Below are 15,501 nucleotides of genomic sequence, written 5' to 3' on the forward strand. Positions count from 1 at the left end.
TGTTGCAGAGCTGTTTTAGCATGCGACGCTGGCAGTCACGCTAGTTTCAGCTAGTGCACTGAAATAGCTCAGCAAAAAGATCCAACAAGCATGGATGAGAGAGGAATAGTGGGAACACAACGGCCACTGGCCAGATCTTCTGGCTGATGCTGCAGTGGAGCCTCAGCCTGAAAGAAGTGTCATGCACAGGACCACTCTGCTAACAGTATATTTTCCAAGTAGCCAGGAAAAGCTTTTATGTTTATATAAAGGACTTGGCAGAGAAAAATAACTTCCTCTCATTTACTCTCTCCACATTGAGTGAAACTTCAGTTGAATTAAGAGACTGGGTTGCCATCCCCCTCCCTGTCCCCACAGCCTCTCAGTGCGGTTTGCTTTTTTACATGAAGACAATTATCCCAAAGTTTTAGAAGCTTGCCTTTCCTTTACCAACTAAACATACTAAGGTGCTTAAACTCTACAGGGCAGCATATGCAACTGGCACACACACTAACTCATGACAATGTGCTCCCATGCTACTACCTGATGCATCAGATGCTGAGACCTCTCTGGCACAGGACAAAAGGTGAGTCCTCTGCTGCACAGCTTTACCTTGCCCAGATGAGTCTGAGCTCTGCTACCCTCATCAACAACTACCCCTGTATTCTGAAAATTTCTCCCCGCAAGAGCTACACCCTACACTGGAACAGCCTGCAAAAATTAAATAACCATTGACTACTAGTTATGTTGTAGACAACACTTACTACAACGAGTTAACATAAAAGCTGGTGCTGAGATGCAGAAAATATCCTACAGTGAGCTCCTCATCTTCACAGCAACTGGGGAGGAAGGGGGCTGCAATGCCCAGACAAAGCGCCAGACCTCTGCTCACTGCTACGCAGGCAGTCTGCGTGCCTCGACAGGCACTACCCAGCAAATCCTGTTCGGAGAGAGCTTATTAGACCAGGCACAGCAAGGCACAAAGCCAGCTTGGATTTGGAAGCAGCACAGCTCAGCCTGCATAAAGCTATGCCTTTGCTAGTAAGCCCTCCAAGAACTGGCAGGTATGCCCTGCGTGGAGCCAACTCAGGGGTCTGCAGGCCCCTGTTACAGTTTATTCACAAGCCATGTGATGGGTCCTTTGCTGGGGAAGGGGCAGCTGCACACACAAGAAACCCAGCACGTTCTGACTGCTTATTAACTCTACATGTGGCTTGAAGTCCTAAAAGGATCGGAGAGATGAGAACAAGAGTTACTTTAAAAAGTTTCTCAGCCCTTACCGTGTCTTCTGAATGACTGTTCAGCTAATTAGCTGCTGAAGAACCACACAGCAGAACTACTCGGTACTCTCTGAACTGAGACTCTAGAGATGATGATGACCTACCACGTCCAACTCACCACGCCTCAAGCATTTCCAAGGAACAGGGTCTTCACCTCTTCCTCCACAGCAATCAATCCACAGGCGCCTAGGTTTCTGGGCAGCTGCTTTCTTTTCAGTTACATCACAAATCAAAGTAAATAAAAAAAACCCTGTCAGAGGCCTCTTCCTAAGACTCAGTCTGAATCTTTCCTTTCCCATTTTCAGCCCCACAAGTCCACAGCCTGTGGACGCAAGAGGACCTAATCCATTATTTCTGCATCTGAAGCATGTTATCACTTTGCAAAGCTCTTTCTTTTATTTTGCACAACACTGAATTCCCCATGGCGTTCAGCACAATCTCTGAGCTAATGCTTCAAGGCTCCCAGACTGTCACAGCCACAGCCCTGTTATATTGGTATCAATATTTAAAACCAAAAGGCCCTCTTCCTCCAACACAATCTGCGTTTCCAGGTTTATCACAAACAGTAAAAACATGCATGCATGTACTCTCAGCTCAAGGTGCACATACAAAACCAGATTCCTCATGCATCGGCCAGACAGCTGACACCTGTCCTGACATTCATCTCCATGTATGAGGAGGAAAGATGAATCACAGCTATACGGCTCTGGAGTTTGCCCTTGGTCAAGTTGGTAAATGTCATAAATCAGCCACTGTGAATCCTCAAATACAGAGACAGGCACCTAGAGAGAGCTGGAGAGCAAGAGGAGCAGCAGCAAACTCCTCTGAATTAAACAGGCATAAACACAACCATGTCCTAGTGACATCTAAATAAAACCCACAAAAGCAGAGCTCAGGCAATTTGCTGTATTCTGGGAAGTTCTGGCGTATTTGTAACTGTTTCAAACAATTTGTTTGACAATTAGCTACCGCAGTTAATTAACCTCAGAGAAAGGAGAAGAGTCTTCATTTATTGAGGTCTTCAACTCAGATTAGCTAAAATCCTTTACCAGAAAGGCCAAACAAAGGCCACTGGTTTGGCACAGGGGTGCCTGGGGAGAAGTGTGCCATGCAGGAGTTTAGGCCAGATGAACTCATGACTGTTTCTGGCCCTCAGCTCTAGCAGTCAGGCAGAGGTTGTAGCTGAAAGTAGTTGACCAAGGAGCTATTTTGCAGGCCTGCCACATCAGGCATGTCCAATTCGGACAGGGGTTTTTTGGTTTTTGTTTTATTAAAAACCTCTTTCCCCGTACAACCAGACTTTTCACTTAAAAGCAGCAGCATTTAACCCAACAGACACAAAGGCTACACGGAAAGCGAGTACTGCAAGAAAGGCAATCCAGAAGCTTGGGATCAGCCTCAGATCTGGGAAACCTCATCTGCCAGACTTCCTGGGTAACCTCAGGCAAGCCAGCCTGCTGGTGCCTTCACTTCTCCGTTTAACAGTCAGGATGAAGACATTAACCACACTGCAGTGATGAGGATCAGGCAAAAGGCATCTCTAGGGGGGTACACAAACAGGACAGTTGGTCCCAAACTTCTTCCACCTATTCCAGTAACAGTATCGGTACCTTCAGCATACATCACAAACCCACTATTATTGCTCAAATTCTCTAGAGAATGATGCTAGAGCCTAGAGTCTCTCCTGCAAAGCACAGCTCCTGGCAAAGAAAGGGCACTGAGGGTTTGCATTTTTTCATTGCTCCCCAAAGAAACCCAGTAGCAGCAAGAGGACAAGGGTGGGCTTGTAAAGGCGCTGTGTTCCCAATGCAGCTGTACATACTGCCCAAAGTTGCTTCAGGCTGAGAAGTTTGTGATGGTTTAGTCTGCCAGCATGGACAAGACTAGACTGCACTCAAAGCCCTCCTTTCATTTCAGGCATGGATCTGACTCGAAACAATCTTTTAGAGTGACTTCAGACTCTGCACTTTTACTGGCTAAGAAGTATATGAGCTGACTGAAGTCCCTATCCCAGCATAAACAGGGTTTAGTGTTCACCCCACTGAATCCCAGCTACCGAACTCTTGGGGCTTCTAACAGCACTAGGGGCTCAGACCTTCTTCCACGAGCCATCTGTCCTACAGAGCAAGTAGTGGCAATAAATCTGCATCTTGTGAAGGCTTTTTCCTCCCATGTACTATACCTAGCTGTAAACCATGAAGCCAATCCACCAACAACAAATGCAGAGGCACCCTCAAAGCTTTCCCTGTCACCCTGAGAACAGGATTGCTGGAAAGCCAATCTGGCTTGCCTTGCCAGGCTTCTGGTTCAGGGTTGTGCCCTGTAGTAAAGTTACACCCAGCACAGAGTGAGATATGCTAACTGGTTGATATGGAGATATGATCAATGCTACAATGCGACACGGGAGGTGTGGAAGGGGGAGGAAAAGCACAGCAAACAGGAGACAACTGCAGGGTTTGCTTTGAGAATCTTAGACTGAGAACAACTTGGGAGTTTCCAGGACCATCCCAAGCTCCCTCAGTTTGTAAGTTTGATACAGAAAATGAAGACTTCATGACTCCAATGGCTGATATCCAGCCACTCCCCTTGCCAGCCTGTCATACATCAAGCGAAGCAGAAGCTCTGGCACAAAGACGAGCACATGTAGGAAATGTGCCAATTTCTGCCTGGGTTTTAAGCCCCAGGACACTGAACTCAAGGTTTTCCACAACCTGTGGCAGAGCCTGCATGGATTTATATTCTCAGTCCTGTCCATATGATCTCATTGCCTCCGAAAGGAAGAGCGTGGCCAGAAATCCCGTGGCCAAAGATGACACTCATTTATTTGTTTACAGGTGTCTGCGGTGCCAATGCTGTCCCTCCCAAGCTACCCCAGACCTGACACCGAGTCCCATACTTGTTAAAGATGACTTCAGCAGCTAAGGATAATGCAGCATGAATACCTACTGACCCAGCACAACATGAGCATGGCAGGTTGTGGAGCAGGAAGGTATCAAAGCTGACCAAAGGATCCCCGTGCCACGCAGAGACAGGAAAGCACTCCTTGTAACAGCAGTGCCACCTACTTCCCATCCAGCTCGCCCATTGCTAAAGGAAGGAGGCAGAAGGCAATTTTTTTTCCAGGAGACATTTGTTTGTAATGAAGGAAGTTGAAGACAGTCAGCTCTGTAGTGTCCCTCAACAGCTATGACCAACAGCCTCTTACTAATATTCACCAACACTTTTACTCCCAAAGGCTTTGAAGAAAAGTTAGTATGAAAAAACCCTACCCATTTTTCTGAGTGCAGATATTCTACCCCCATAAAAGATTCAAACCCTGCCCTGCAATCACAGCACTGACCAGGGGAAAGTCGCTAAGCATCTTGACTGTCCTGTAGGACTAGTAAAGCTGATGATATACTACTCCTTCAAAGGTTTCTTAAGAGTCCTTGTTAAATGCAGTGGCCATGAAACCACAAAGCGAGGAAGGAGACCGCTATCTTGTACAGTCTTCAGAGTCGGCCCAAAGCACATGACCTGTTTTGTACTGATCTGTTTGCAGAGGCCATGTAATTCTCTAGAAGTGGTTTTGTTTCCAAAACAAACGCTACACACTCTTCTTTGACTTGGGAAAGTAGAAAAAAAATCCCCCCCCCGACACAAACAGCCAAACAGTGCTGGCAAGGCTCGCAAGTGCACGCGTGTGAGCGGGAAAGGAAACAGAGAGCCCTTCCAGCTTTCCAAAGGGTTATTGCAAACAGCAGGGAGGCAGAAGGGATTTTACACATTAGGAAAAATACCGTGATGGTGCCTGTCCTTAAAGTGAACGCTGCACAACAAAAGGCCCGGGGCTGCATTGTCTGTTTAGCACTTCTCTAATGCAAAACGTGCGTTATATGGTGAGAGGGAGACCTTGGGTAGCAGGGTGTATATCACAGGAACCATTCCTGGCTGCAGCACAGGTCAGCGTGCCGGGTGCTGTACAAACCACTGCTGAACCACCTTCACATTTTTCTGGCCTTCGTTGTGCATCATCCAAAGCCAAGGACGTCCCTGCGTACCACTCTCCAGAGAGTTAGAGATATCGTATATACCAGCTGCTTCCTCAACCATCCTGCAATGAGAAATCTGCAGGTCACAGATGAAGAGGCAGGCATGCTGCATACCAGCCATCGTGTAAGGAAACAGCATGACCACACTGGAAAATTACTCTTTCAGCGCTCTCCCAAGAAAGTTTAATAATCTCATCTTTCACATGCTTATGCCTCTGCTGGTTTTTTTGCAGAGCTTCCCTGTGTGAGCATACTGGCAGGGACGCAGCTCCTGACGCATCAGTAAGGTTAGCCTGCCTCTAGCAGCGGGGGGGGGGGGGGGGGGGGGGGGGGGGGGGGGGGGGAGATGAAGCCTTCGGCTGAATTCCCACCGGCTTTGCATTATGAAAGCCATGAGCTGCAATCAGCCAGCCTTTGCGAGTTTGCTTTAACCCCCTCCTTGCTGCCAAACAAGCATCTCAACCAACCTCCTAACAGCATACATATACCGGTGACACATAGCATACACATACTCAACCACAAAGCAAAACAGGCAAGCAGCTGAAGAACAGCCATTTGCTTTCTTTCTTTTGGCGAGTTTTTTCCAAAAGGTGCAGGTTGTCCCTGCGCTTGCACTCATGGGTGCTGCAACCCAGCCTGCTGCTCTCAAGCCTGCAGCTTAAGGGAAAAAAAAATAGTGCTACAATCCAACCCCGCACATGCCCAGGACTTGTTACTTCAAGAAATGCCATCATTGTTCTCAAACCCAGGCAGTCGGGTGATGAACAGGCGTCTGTATTGTCCACTGGCTGCCTGGAGGCTTATAGCAACAGCGCTGAAAGAGTTCCTGAAAGAGTATGAAAAGCTACTGCACAAGGTCAGATCAAACTCATATATCCATGATTATTTGCTAATAATCAATAGTAGATGCTATGAGAACAGAGAAGAGAGGGCACAAAATACATCTTCCCCTGGGATTCCAGAAAAACAAGCAGTCTCCAACAGAAACTTCAAATAAATCACTTTGCTCCCTGCCTCAGCGGGTACAAGAGCATCTCACACCGTCCTCGTGCACCCAGAGGGACGTCTGCGCGGCTGCTGCCGACGCAACACCAGTTATCTGCCTCTGCAGAGGGTCCCTCAGTACAGCAACTGCCCCAAGGACCACACTCGCTCTGAAGAGTGCTACGCAAGGGCTCTGGGGCAAAGCCGACTGGGCTGTAACCCAACGCATCAGGAAGGCTTTGAACCTCCTTGGATAGGGAAATAAAGTCCTCCATGGCTTGGCAGACTGGATTAGAGCACCCTGGAGGGCTTGAGACAGTCTGGAGCTTGCTTAAGGTGCCCTTTCAGCTCAGCCTGTGCACTAGTTCACTTGAGGCTCAGGGTTTCAGGCAGGAATAAGTAAGGGGAGTGCAAGAACTGGGGCGGTCTGCCACCTCCACGCCAGGACAGCAACAGCCAAAGTGAACCCCAGCCATGCTAACCATCCTCACAGCCAGAAACTGGCAGAGGAAATCCCCATGGCCGGGGCAGACACTTGCTTAGCCTCTCTCAGGCTTTTTCTGAAACGAACAAAAGAACAGTTACGGAGATTGCTGCCATCCAAAGAGGTCAGAGCTCTGAAGAGAGACCACGCACCCTTCAAGAGCTCAGAGTCACACCAACATCTCCTTTAAGACAGGAAGGGAGAAAGCCACCATTTTAGTTGGCAACTTTAACCCTAATCGCTTGACTTCACATCTTGATATCAAGCCAGCCAGACTGGGCATGCCTGTTTTCTAAGCCTAGTCCTGCATGAGGCTGACAACCTAGCGTGCAGATCAAAGTTTTGGCTAACAAATGTGCTGGAAAATATTGGTGTGCTGATTTTCCATGAATGAGGCCACTAGTATGTGATTTTCCATGAATGAAGCCACTAGTATGCAAAAAGCCTGAGGCAACAAGACTGCCTGAAAGCAGGGAGCATCGCTCTGCTCTGACTGCCACTCCAGCCTTACTTAGCTGGTTCATATTTTATGAAGAATGATTCAGCTGAACTTGTTCCTTGACGTGAGAAAAAGGGAGGAACACGAGTGTGGGAAAGCAAGAAGATGTAACAAGCATCTGGTATGGGGGAGACACTCAAGGGACATGGTGCAGCTCAGTTAATATGCAAGGAGGCACTATAAAAGCAAAATAAGAGGAGTGGAAACAATCTTCTTGGTAGACACACCCCCAAGCCATGGCACAGCTGGGAACAGGAGCTCTTAGCATCCACCTCCAATCTCGGGCTTTAACCATAAAGCAAGACTGCCCCTCTCACCTCTCACTCCAACCAGACTGAGTCTAGCATGGGAAGATGCAAGGGCTTCCCTCCACAGCCTTGCAAGGGGTCTGGAATAAAAATACATCTGGCTTTGTTCCCCATTAGCAGTTAATTTCCTCAATCATTTTATCAGAGGGAGAAAGAGAAATGCTCATGATCTAAGAGATGAAAGCAAATGAAAATAAGCCTCATAAAACCTGTACTGCCCTAAGGGAAAACTGCCCCACAACTTTCATTGAGGAATTATCAAAGGCCCCAGACTGGTGGGGGGTTGTTTGTATTTTAAGACAGATGCTTTAGAGAATATAAGTCCTCAAATAGCTGAGATTCCATTCTGCTGACCCTCCAATGAGACTAGAAAAAGAAACAGCTGATCCCAGTTAGTCCGGCCTGGGGCTCCAGCTTAGCCACATCACGACAGAGGACTGAAGCAAGGCACAGAGCCATACAAGCACTGCTAAACTTCTTTCCAATAAGATGCCACTGCCCCAAGCAAAAGCAACCACACACTCGCTAGCATGGCCACAGGAAAGGACAGAATGAAGCTAAAAAATCTCATTCATTTCTATTGCAAAATAGAGACTGGGGGTAGAAGGCATTGACTCATTTAGCCTGAGAACAAGAAAGGATTGCTCCTGAGAGACTAGTTTAAAAGAAGGATGTTTAGTGCATGTTTTGCTTTGAGTCTGGGAGAGTGGGTATGAGACTTCCCACACTCAGAGCTCTGTTTCTTATCGGAAAAGACTGAACGTAAGCTCAAGAGCAAGAACTGTTTGGAGAAGGGGCAAAGACCCAAAATAGCAGAGCTCTCCCACCCCAGTTAAGCCTCAGAGGTGACTGCAGCCCTGGATAAGCCTGTCTGCAGGTAGTGGTCAGCTCCCTAGCACAGGATCCAATGGCGGTACGGCCACAGCTCACAGCTTGGACAGCCCGACTTACTTTGCTTCTCAGCTGGGCTGCGAAGCCCAAGCCAGTCCCCTTGCTGCTGCCAAACCTGCGCCAGCCAGAGATCGGCATCCTCACTGCTGTGGGCTCTACAAGGGGTCTGATTTCGTGTGACACTGGAAGCCTCAGTCCATGCTGACTTCAAGAGGGGAGGCAGATATTCAGAGGATAAGGTTGTCTGGCATGCTTTAGAAGTGTGCAGCAATCAGCATCTTATTTACTATGGTTGATGGAAACCCTTCTCTTCAATACTGAACCAGCCATCATTTTTCCTAATGACAAAGCTCCCCTTCCCCGCACATACAAACACCTTTCCACACCGATCCCCATGGGGTAATTAATTTCAGTCCACCTAGCAATAAAACCAAGATACTCCAAAAAATCACCCAGCCTCATTACCACGTTAATTCAAGGAGTGGATATGCATAAACCAGTAGACAGACAGTAACAATGAATAATTAAAACAAAAATAAAAACAACAAAGGATCTAAGACCTGAAGAGAAGTTACTCATTTGGAACAGCTACCACCACATTTAATCTTTCACAACCAAAGTATACGAATAGGAAATAAGTAAAACTAGCTCTAGGGCACATGAATATTGCCCCTGGCTGGTTCATCTTGCTGTGCACAGAAAAATATGTCATGTACTACTCACACCCAGACATTTGGCTATGGTGCAAGGGGCTGGATCTCTCCATCTGGGAGAACAGCACTCTCTGGAGCACAGTAAGGGAAGCGCAGGAGAAAGCTGAGAAACTCTGAAATCACTAGCAAGAACAGAGCTATTCAATTGCTTAAGTGACTACTGAAAAAACCTCCACCTCCCCCAAAGGTCTTGATTACTTACTTTATTTGCATCCTTGTTCAGCCCATACAAGCAAAATGTGCAAGAGTTTTAGCTAAATAACTGCTTGCAGTTGATGCTGAGCTGAAATTGGACCGTAAATAACTGCTTTCTGAAGAAAAAAAGCCTGTGGGATTGCTGTGAAATGAAATTGCTCTGTGGAGGCATGCAAGTGCTGCAGCACTTGCTCTAGATCATTTAAGGTTTACAGAAGCTGACAGCCTGTGCCCACCTCACCAGTGTCCACTTAAGATCTGAAGTAACCAGTTTTGGTCATGACAGCAAAGGGATCCAGCTAGCTCCAGCCAACTCATGCAGAAAGAGCATCTTTTGCAAGAAAAATCTTTGGATGCAAAGCAGCTCCTAGGAGTAGCCGGGCTGGAGGGAAAGTTAGCTTAGAAATTACAGTAACAGGTCAGGATGCTGCAAACAGGCTCCAGGTTCTCCCACCATCCATATCCTCCCACAAAGACTGCCACCATTCCTCCTCCTGCACGTTGAAGATGGGAGAGAAGTCATGGACAGATGTCTTCCTGCTGGAGTCCCTCTACTGCAACATTAGCATGCAGCAGAGTAAATGACTTCTAAAAGCAAAGGCCTGAAGCTTTTCACACCATTTAATGGTCAGTCCATGTGAACTGCTCTACTGTAGACTAGGGGAGAAAAGCATCTATGATGAACATGCTAGAGTTTATCTTGCTTGCTTTGTTCAGGGCAAGTATGTGTCTCTGGGTCAGAGCTTTCTTGCAGTGCCTCTTCCTGCTGGGTCTTGCACTGAGGTCCAAACCCTTGCAGACCAAACTCAGCCTGGGGGTTGACAAGCCACCACACCTCCTGAACTCCATGGGAGTGGTGCCTGCTTTCTTCAAAGGCAAATTTTACCCTGTGTTTATACCAGCCTACAAGGCATGAAAAGGCCTAGGACGTCACACATCAACCACTGTAATTTCAGACAGGATCAAACAGAAAAGCAACAGCTGGGCTGAGTGAGCAAGTCCACATTTAATTACAAATGGTTTTGGTAATAAGCAAAGGCAAGAACAAAAGTCAGTGAAAAACCTCCCTTTTTCTTCCTGGCTCCTGTTCAGGCCATGTAGAAACAGCTGCCTAGAGGAGAATCTCAAATAAGATCCACCAAATACATTTTTTTCATTTCCAGGACTGCTACAGTAGCACTGTTGCCTATGCAATGCTGCTGTGCTTTGACAAGCGTCAAGGACTGATGGGCAGATCGCAGCTGCTCCTGCCGAAGGGCTCAGGTCTGTGCAGGTATTTCCCAGCCTGTAGCTCACCCCCCCCGGTGTGTCTCAAGTCACACACACACAAGTACATGCACACAGTCATTCTGCAGTAAGCTGCGTGGAGGATTTCATTTGCTTTAACATCCTCTAAATATGAAATGGTGGTTGCAAAACAGGATTACTAGGGCAGAGGATGACGGACCCAGCTTGCGGGTCCTGCCTGGCCTGGGGATGGGGCAGAAAGCAGGTCTCGGAGCACCAGGGATGCCCACAGAGCTGACTGACCCCTCCATCAGGTCATGCACTTACAGGCAGGAGCTACTCTTGCTGCCCCCAGAAGGCCCTGGAGCAGTGGTAAAGATAGGAAACAGGCCCTAAAACACAAAGACAGACAAGAAGGCTTAGCAGGGTGGGTGAAGGGCTTTCTTTGAATACTGGGAGCATTCCACCCGTTTTTTGTGACAGCAAATTAGAAGGGATCAGTGGATCCCCTCATCACACCTGATACCTCTGACAGCATCAGTGAGAGCCTAACACAACCTAAGAGCACTACAAAAACATTGCTGGAACAGAGTACCAACCCCAAACCCCTCCAGCAAACCGATACCCACTGCTGACAGATCGCTGCCTAGCTGGGTGTCATGGGAGGACACAATGCGAATAGTGGGAAGGCTGGGAAACCATCACATCCCTGGGAACCAAGGGCTTCTGACCTTTCTAGCAAAGCCTGCTGAGAGAACTGGGTGGGTTGTTTTGTACTCCTGGCTTTAATTACAGCCAAGTGTTTAAGTTATTCTCCTCCAACCACCCCCACGTCCCTCACAAGCACAAATCTAGCTTTTTATAGCACATCCGGTATGGATGTTAAACACATTCAGGAAATGCACTTTCAGCCCCAAACATCCCTTCCCCTGGACCACTTAGGCTGCAAGGGTTTGTAACATGGAGATGTGGAACCGGATGTTTGGTTTTGTGACCACTGCTTTCCTGGATTACTTCTGTCTGTTTAGAAAAGGGAAATTAAATAAATGCAGGGTAGGCTGGCTGCATCCAGAAATAATGCAAGTTGCTTGTAAGGTGAAGAAAGAAAAGCCAGGTGGAGAGGCCATTCTTAGCTGCTCGAATCCCCTGCACACAGGGCAAGGCTTTTCTTTTTTGTTTTTTTTTAAATAGCTGACAAAGCTCCTGAGGGCTGACAATGGCTTACAGCATGGTGGGTGTCCACAGGCATGTCTAGGATCCTGAATCACGTGTTTTTCACTGCCTTCTAGTGATCCTGACCCAGACTGGGGCTCTCCAGTAATGCACAAGGAAGAAATGCACCCTCTCCCCCAAAACTTGTATTTTAAGTAGCCAAAGGGCACCAGCAAAGAACTATGAGGCTACACCAGGCTCCGTCAGTCCACAGGTGCTGCTCTGACATGTCACCGAGGCTTGTGGCTCTTTGCTCCAGAGAAGCAGGGCTTGGACAATAGCTTGGCTCCAGGTCTAAAACCTGACCTTTGTAATTTTCTTAACATAATGGACTTGCATCTAGCTTTAAGGAACACTGCAAGCCTGTTAGTAATTTTCTCACCTGAAAATACCCCGGCTGACTTCCCAGCTGGAAGCAATCTCCTAAGCCCAAAGGCAAGCGCATTCACTGGCAGTCTCAGGGATCAGTCTTGGACGCTATCCCAAGGTAGAAAACTCCCTGGAGCACTCACAGACCAGAGGGCACATTCTGGCCAGGCTGCCCAGGCAGTCTCCTGCTAAACTCTAAAGAGCACTGGGCTGTTCCATACATTGAGCAAAATACCACTGCCATAGTATCACTGCACAAAACCAGGATATTCTGCAGCAGGTTGCAAAAGGTAAGGCACATGGGGCTGCAATGCATCAGGGCTTGTTGCGCTGAAGGAAGGCAAGACATACAATCCCAGGGTATTTTTCCCCCTCCCTTCCCCACAGCCAGGCCACCTCATATTCTGGGCAAGCAACTGTCAGTAGGACATCACACATCAGCAAGCTGAACAACCTAATTAAGCTGCTTCCAAAATAATCACACTGATGGAAAGTTAAAGAAGTCCTTGAGCTCATTATTTCTTATATTAATTTTTGTTCCATTTTTTCCAAATTTGATGTGGATTCTTCACTTCAAGTATCTGCAGCGTTACTTCAAACTAGGCTCTGGCTATTTCTCCTGAGCAATCAGAGCTCCAGCACAAGCAGCCACCTTGCCAGACGCACCTTGGTAATGACTAGGCTGTGCAGGCCCGCTGGCCATCCACCTCCTCCCCTGGGCCAGTACAATAGAGGAGGAAACACAGATCCTGGCAGAGCAGGAAAGCGAGCAGCCCGTAGGGCTTTCCCAGTGAGCTACCAAACCTGTCTGCACTCAGAGCAGCACGGCATTTGCGGGTGGAATTGGAAGGCAGGTTTGAAGACATGGGACCACCAGCAGTGTGCATGACAAGGAGTTTCCCTAGCTTCAGCTGCCACCTGAACCACCTCTGTGGCTGGCAAAGTTGAAGATAGAATGCCAGTCCAACTCAAGGCAAGTTTTTTCAGCACAAAACCCTGTACAGAACACTTAGGTTACAACTAAGGAGCTCTGCAGGGACAAACCCTTGTGCGGCATGAACAACAGCAACAAGACTATGCTCATCTATGCATTCATTCATCTCAGGGAACAGCAGCTGTCAAGAGTCACACACACACTATGCTTTCACTACCCTGATCTAACTACAAGCTATGCAACACTTAGCTGGAAAAAAGAGTGACAATCCAGCTGGAGCAACTGAATAACAGCCTATCTCAGGGAAAGGCAGCCTTGACTCACACTAGAGAATTGCTCTTCAGCAGATGGGAAGGACAATGTATTTATTTGATGGGGCTTGTTTCTATGTGACCAAATTGTATGCAGCTTATATCTTTCAAATATAAATGCAAATGACTGACTTAAATAAAAATCATTGTTGGAACACAGAAGCATCTCGTCTATTTCTGAGAAGCGGGTGATCTCCCAAGCTCATCAAGAACCACACCGAGTGGCATGTCAGATACACAGGGGACCTGACCTCTTTGTGTCTTTGACAAGCATTATGATAATCTCAGAATTAGGTGCTAGAGCTTGAACAGAAAGTGACAAATCCACACCAAAATGATACTAGAGAACATCGAAGAGGCAGAAGCATCTCTCATTCAAATGCTCCCCCAAAGTTTATAAGCCACAGCCCAGCCTGTCGTGGCTTCTAATAGTCCAGAAAAGCATCTTTCAGAAGAACTGCAAGCAATCTCAGGCATGTTCTTTGGCTACCTGCAGTTTCATCAGGCTGCTCAAGACATTCAAAACAATATTTCCTTACTAGGATGAATTATTTATGAGGATTGAGAAATTCAAGCGTGAACCTACGAAATGAGTCACTGGGACTCATGGGTTGCTTCCCCCACTTCCCTCCCCCCCAAATCATCACACCTTCCAGGCCTAGTCTTGTGCCCACTGAAATCCTACAGAAAACAAATACCCATTAGCTTAAATACCACAGAGCCTATATAGACTCAAGTGCCATCTTTCTCACTAAGGGTCCATACCTGGGCAGAGAAACCACATACTCACCCAGAGACTGTCGGGAGGGAAGCTGGAGCTGACTGCCATTTCTCTTGCTGCTTCAGAAAAGATTTAGCTTCTTTTGAGGTTGAGTCCACTTCTTTAGTCACTCTGTTGGAGGAAAAAAGATTAACCAGAGGGTAAGGAAGAGCCATACTCACAACAGCAAAACCAAAGACCTGGCAAGGAAACACAGAAAACAGTCACAGGAGTCCCCACACCACCTGCATAGAGATCACCTCCATCAGCTGCAAGCTGAAGAACATGCATCTTGTTAAGATTTCATTCCAGTGACAAACCCTCTACATTCATGGCAGAAAAAAAGGAAAAGAGTAGCTAATTAGAGCTGGTGGAGGAGGGGATTTTTTTTCTTCAAATGGACAGGAATGCTTATTCATTCAAACAGGCCTGTCTCACTAGCAGCTACTGAACACTCTGCTCAGGTCACTGGGGGCAATTCCAGGCTCTTAATTGGGCTCTTGATTTCCTCATTTGTTGGTCAGTGAGGCAGCTCTTCTGCCACAGCTGTTCCACCACCCACGTCTCACAGCCCACGGGCTTGGCAACATCTGCAACCCAAACCAGAGCACAGAAACTGGCTCCAGGGATGGGGAACGGGAGAGAAAGCTCTGACAAGGCAGAACACAGAAATCTGCTCTCATTTTCTAGTTAATTTTTGTTTGAGGCCCTGAGGGTGCAAAATATTGAACTTCAAAAAATTATAAATCAATATGGCATCTACAGCAGGGAATGAATTACAAACATGAGAAATAATCTCTAGAAAACCACTCAATAATTAATTGTTAGAAAACCCCAGCTACTTTAGCCCCCTCATTTACAATGACCTGCCTCCAGCAACACGCTTTTCACGCTCTCAGTGGCTCTTAATGATGTTGCCCATTTGCCAAGCTAACAATTTTGCTCCCTTGGGGCACAAGCCTGTGAGCCTCTCCAGGGCCCTGCAGCTCTGTGGGCACAGAGGCAGCCTGGCCCATGGCTCGGCCAGCCCAGAAGGCACAGTCTTCCATCCTACCCTCCCACAGCCTGGGCCTCTGGCTGCATCTGCTGCCAGCAAGGGTGGGCAGGCTCGTCCCCAGTCTAGACCACATGCCGATGAGAGGCTGAAAGCCTCCTCAGTTAGAGGATCTGCCCTGGTCACAAGTCAGGCTAATGGCTGCTTGTCTCCTACTCACCAACCTGACCCTGCAACTTCCACGTAGAAACTGGCTGATGGACATGGAGAAACCTGAGGACCTGCAAACCCAGCTGGGTTACTGCTGGGTTGGTGGCAAGGAAAGCACTG

General features: G+C 47.6%; 1 protein-coding gene across 1 annotated transcript in view; it reads right to left on the reverse strand.

Annotated features, from left to right (window-relative positions):
• The window catches only part of CFDP1 (craniofacial development protein 1), a 68,834-nt gene that overhangs the window by 33,761 nt on the left and 19,572 nt on the right, over positions 1–15,501 (reverse strand). The window contains exon 5 of the mRNA XM_075510510.1: positions 14,208–14,309. Coding sequence (XP_075366625.1) covers positions 14,208–14,309 — 102 coding nt within the window. The remainder of the gene's footprint in view (positions 1–14,207; positions 14,310–15,501) is intronic.

Source organism: Mycteria americana, chromosome 8 (assembly GCF_035582795.1).
Source record: "Mycteria americana isolate JAX WOST 10 ecotype Jacksonville Zoo and Gardens chromosome 8, USCA_MyAme_1.0, whole genome shotgun sequence".
In the NCBI taxonomy this organism is placed as follows: domain Eukaryota; kingdom Metazoa; phylum Chordata; class Aves; order Ciconiiformes; family Ciconiidae; genus Mycteria; species Mycteria americana.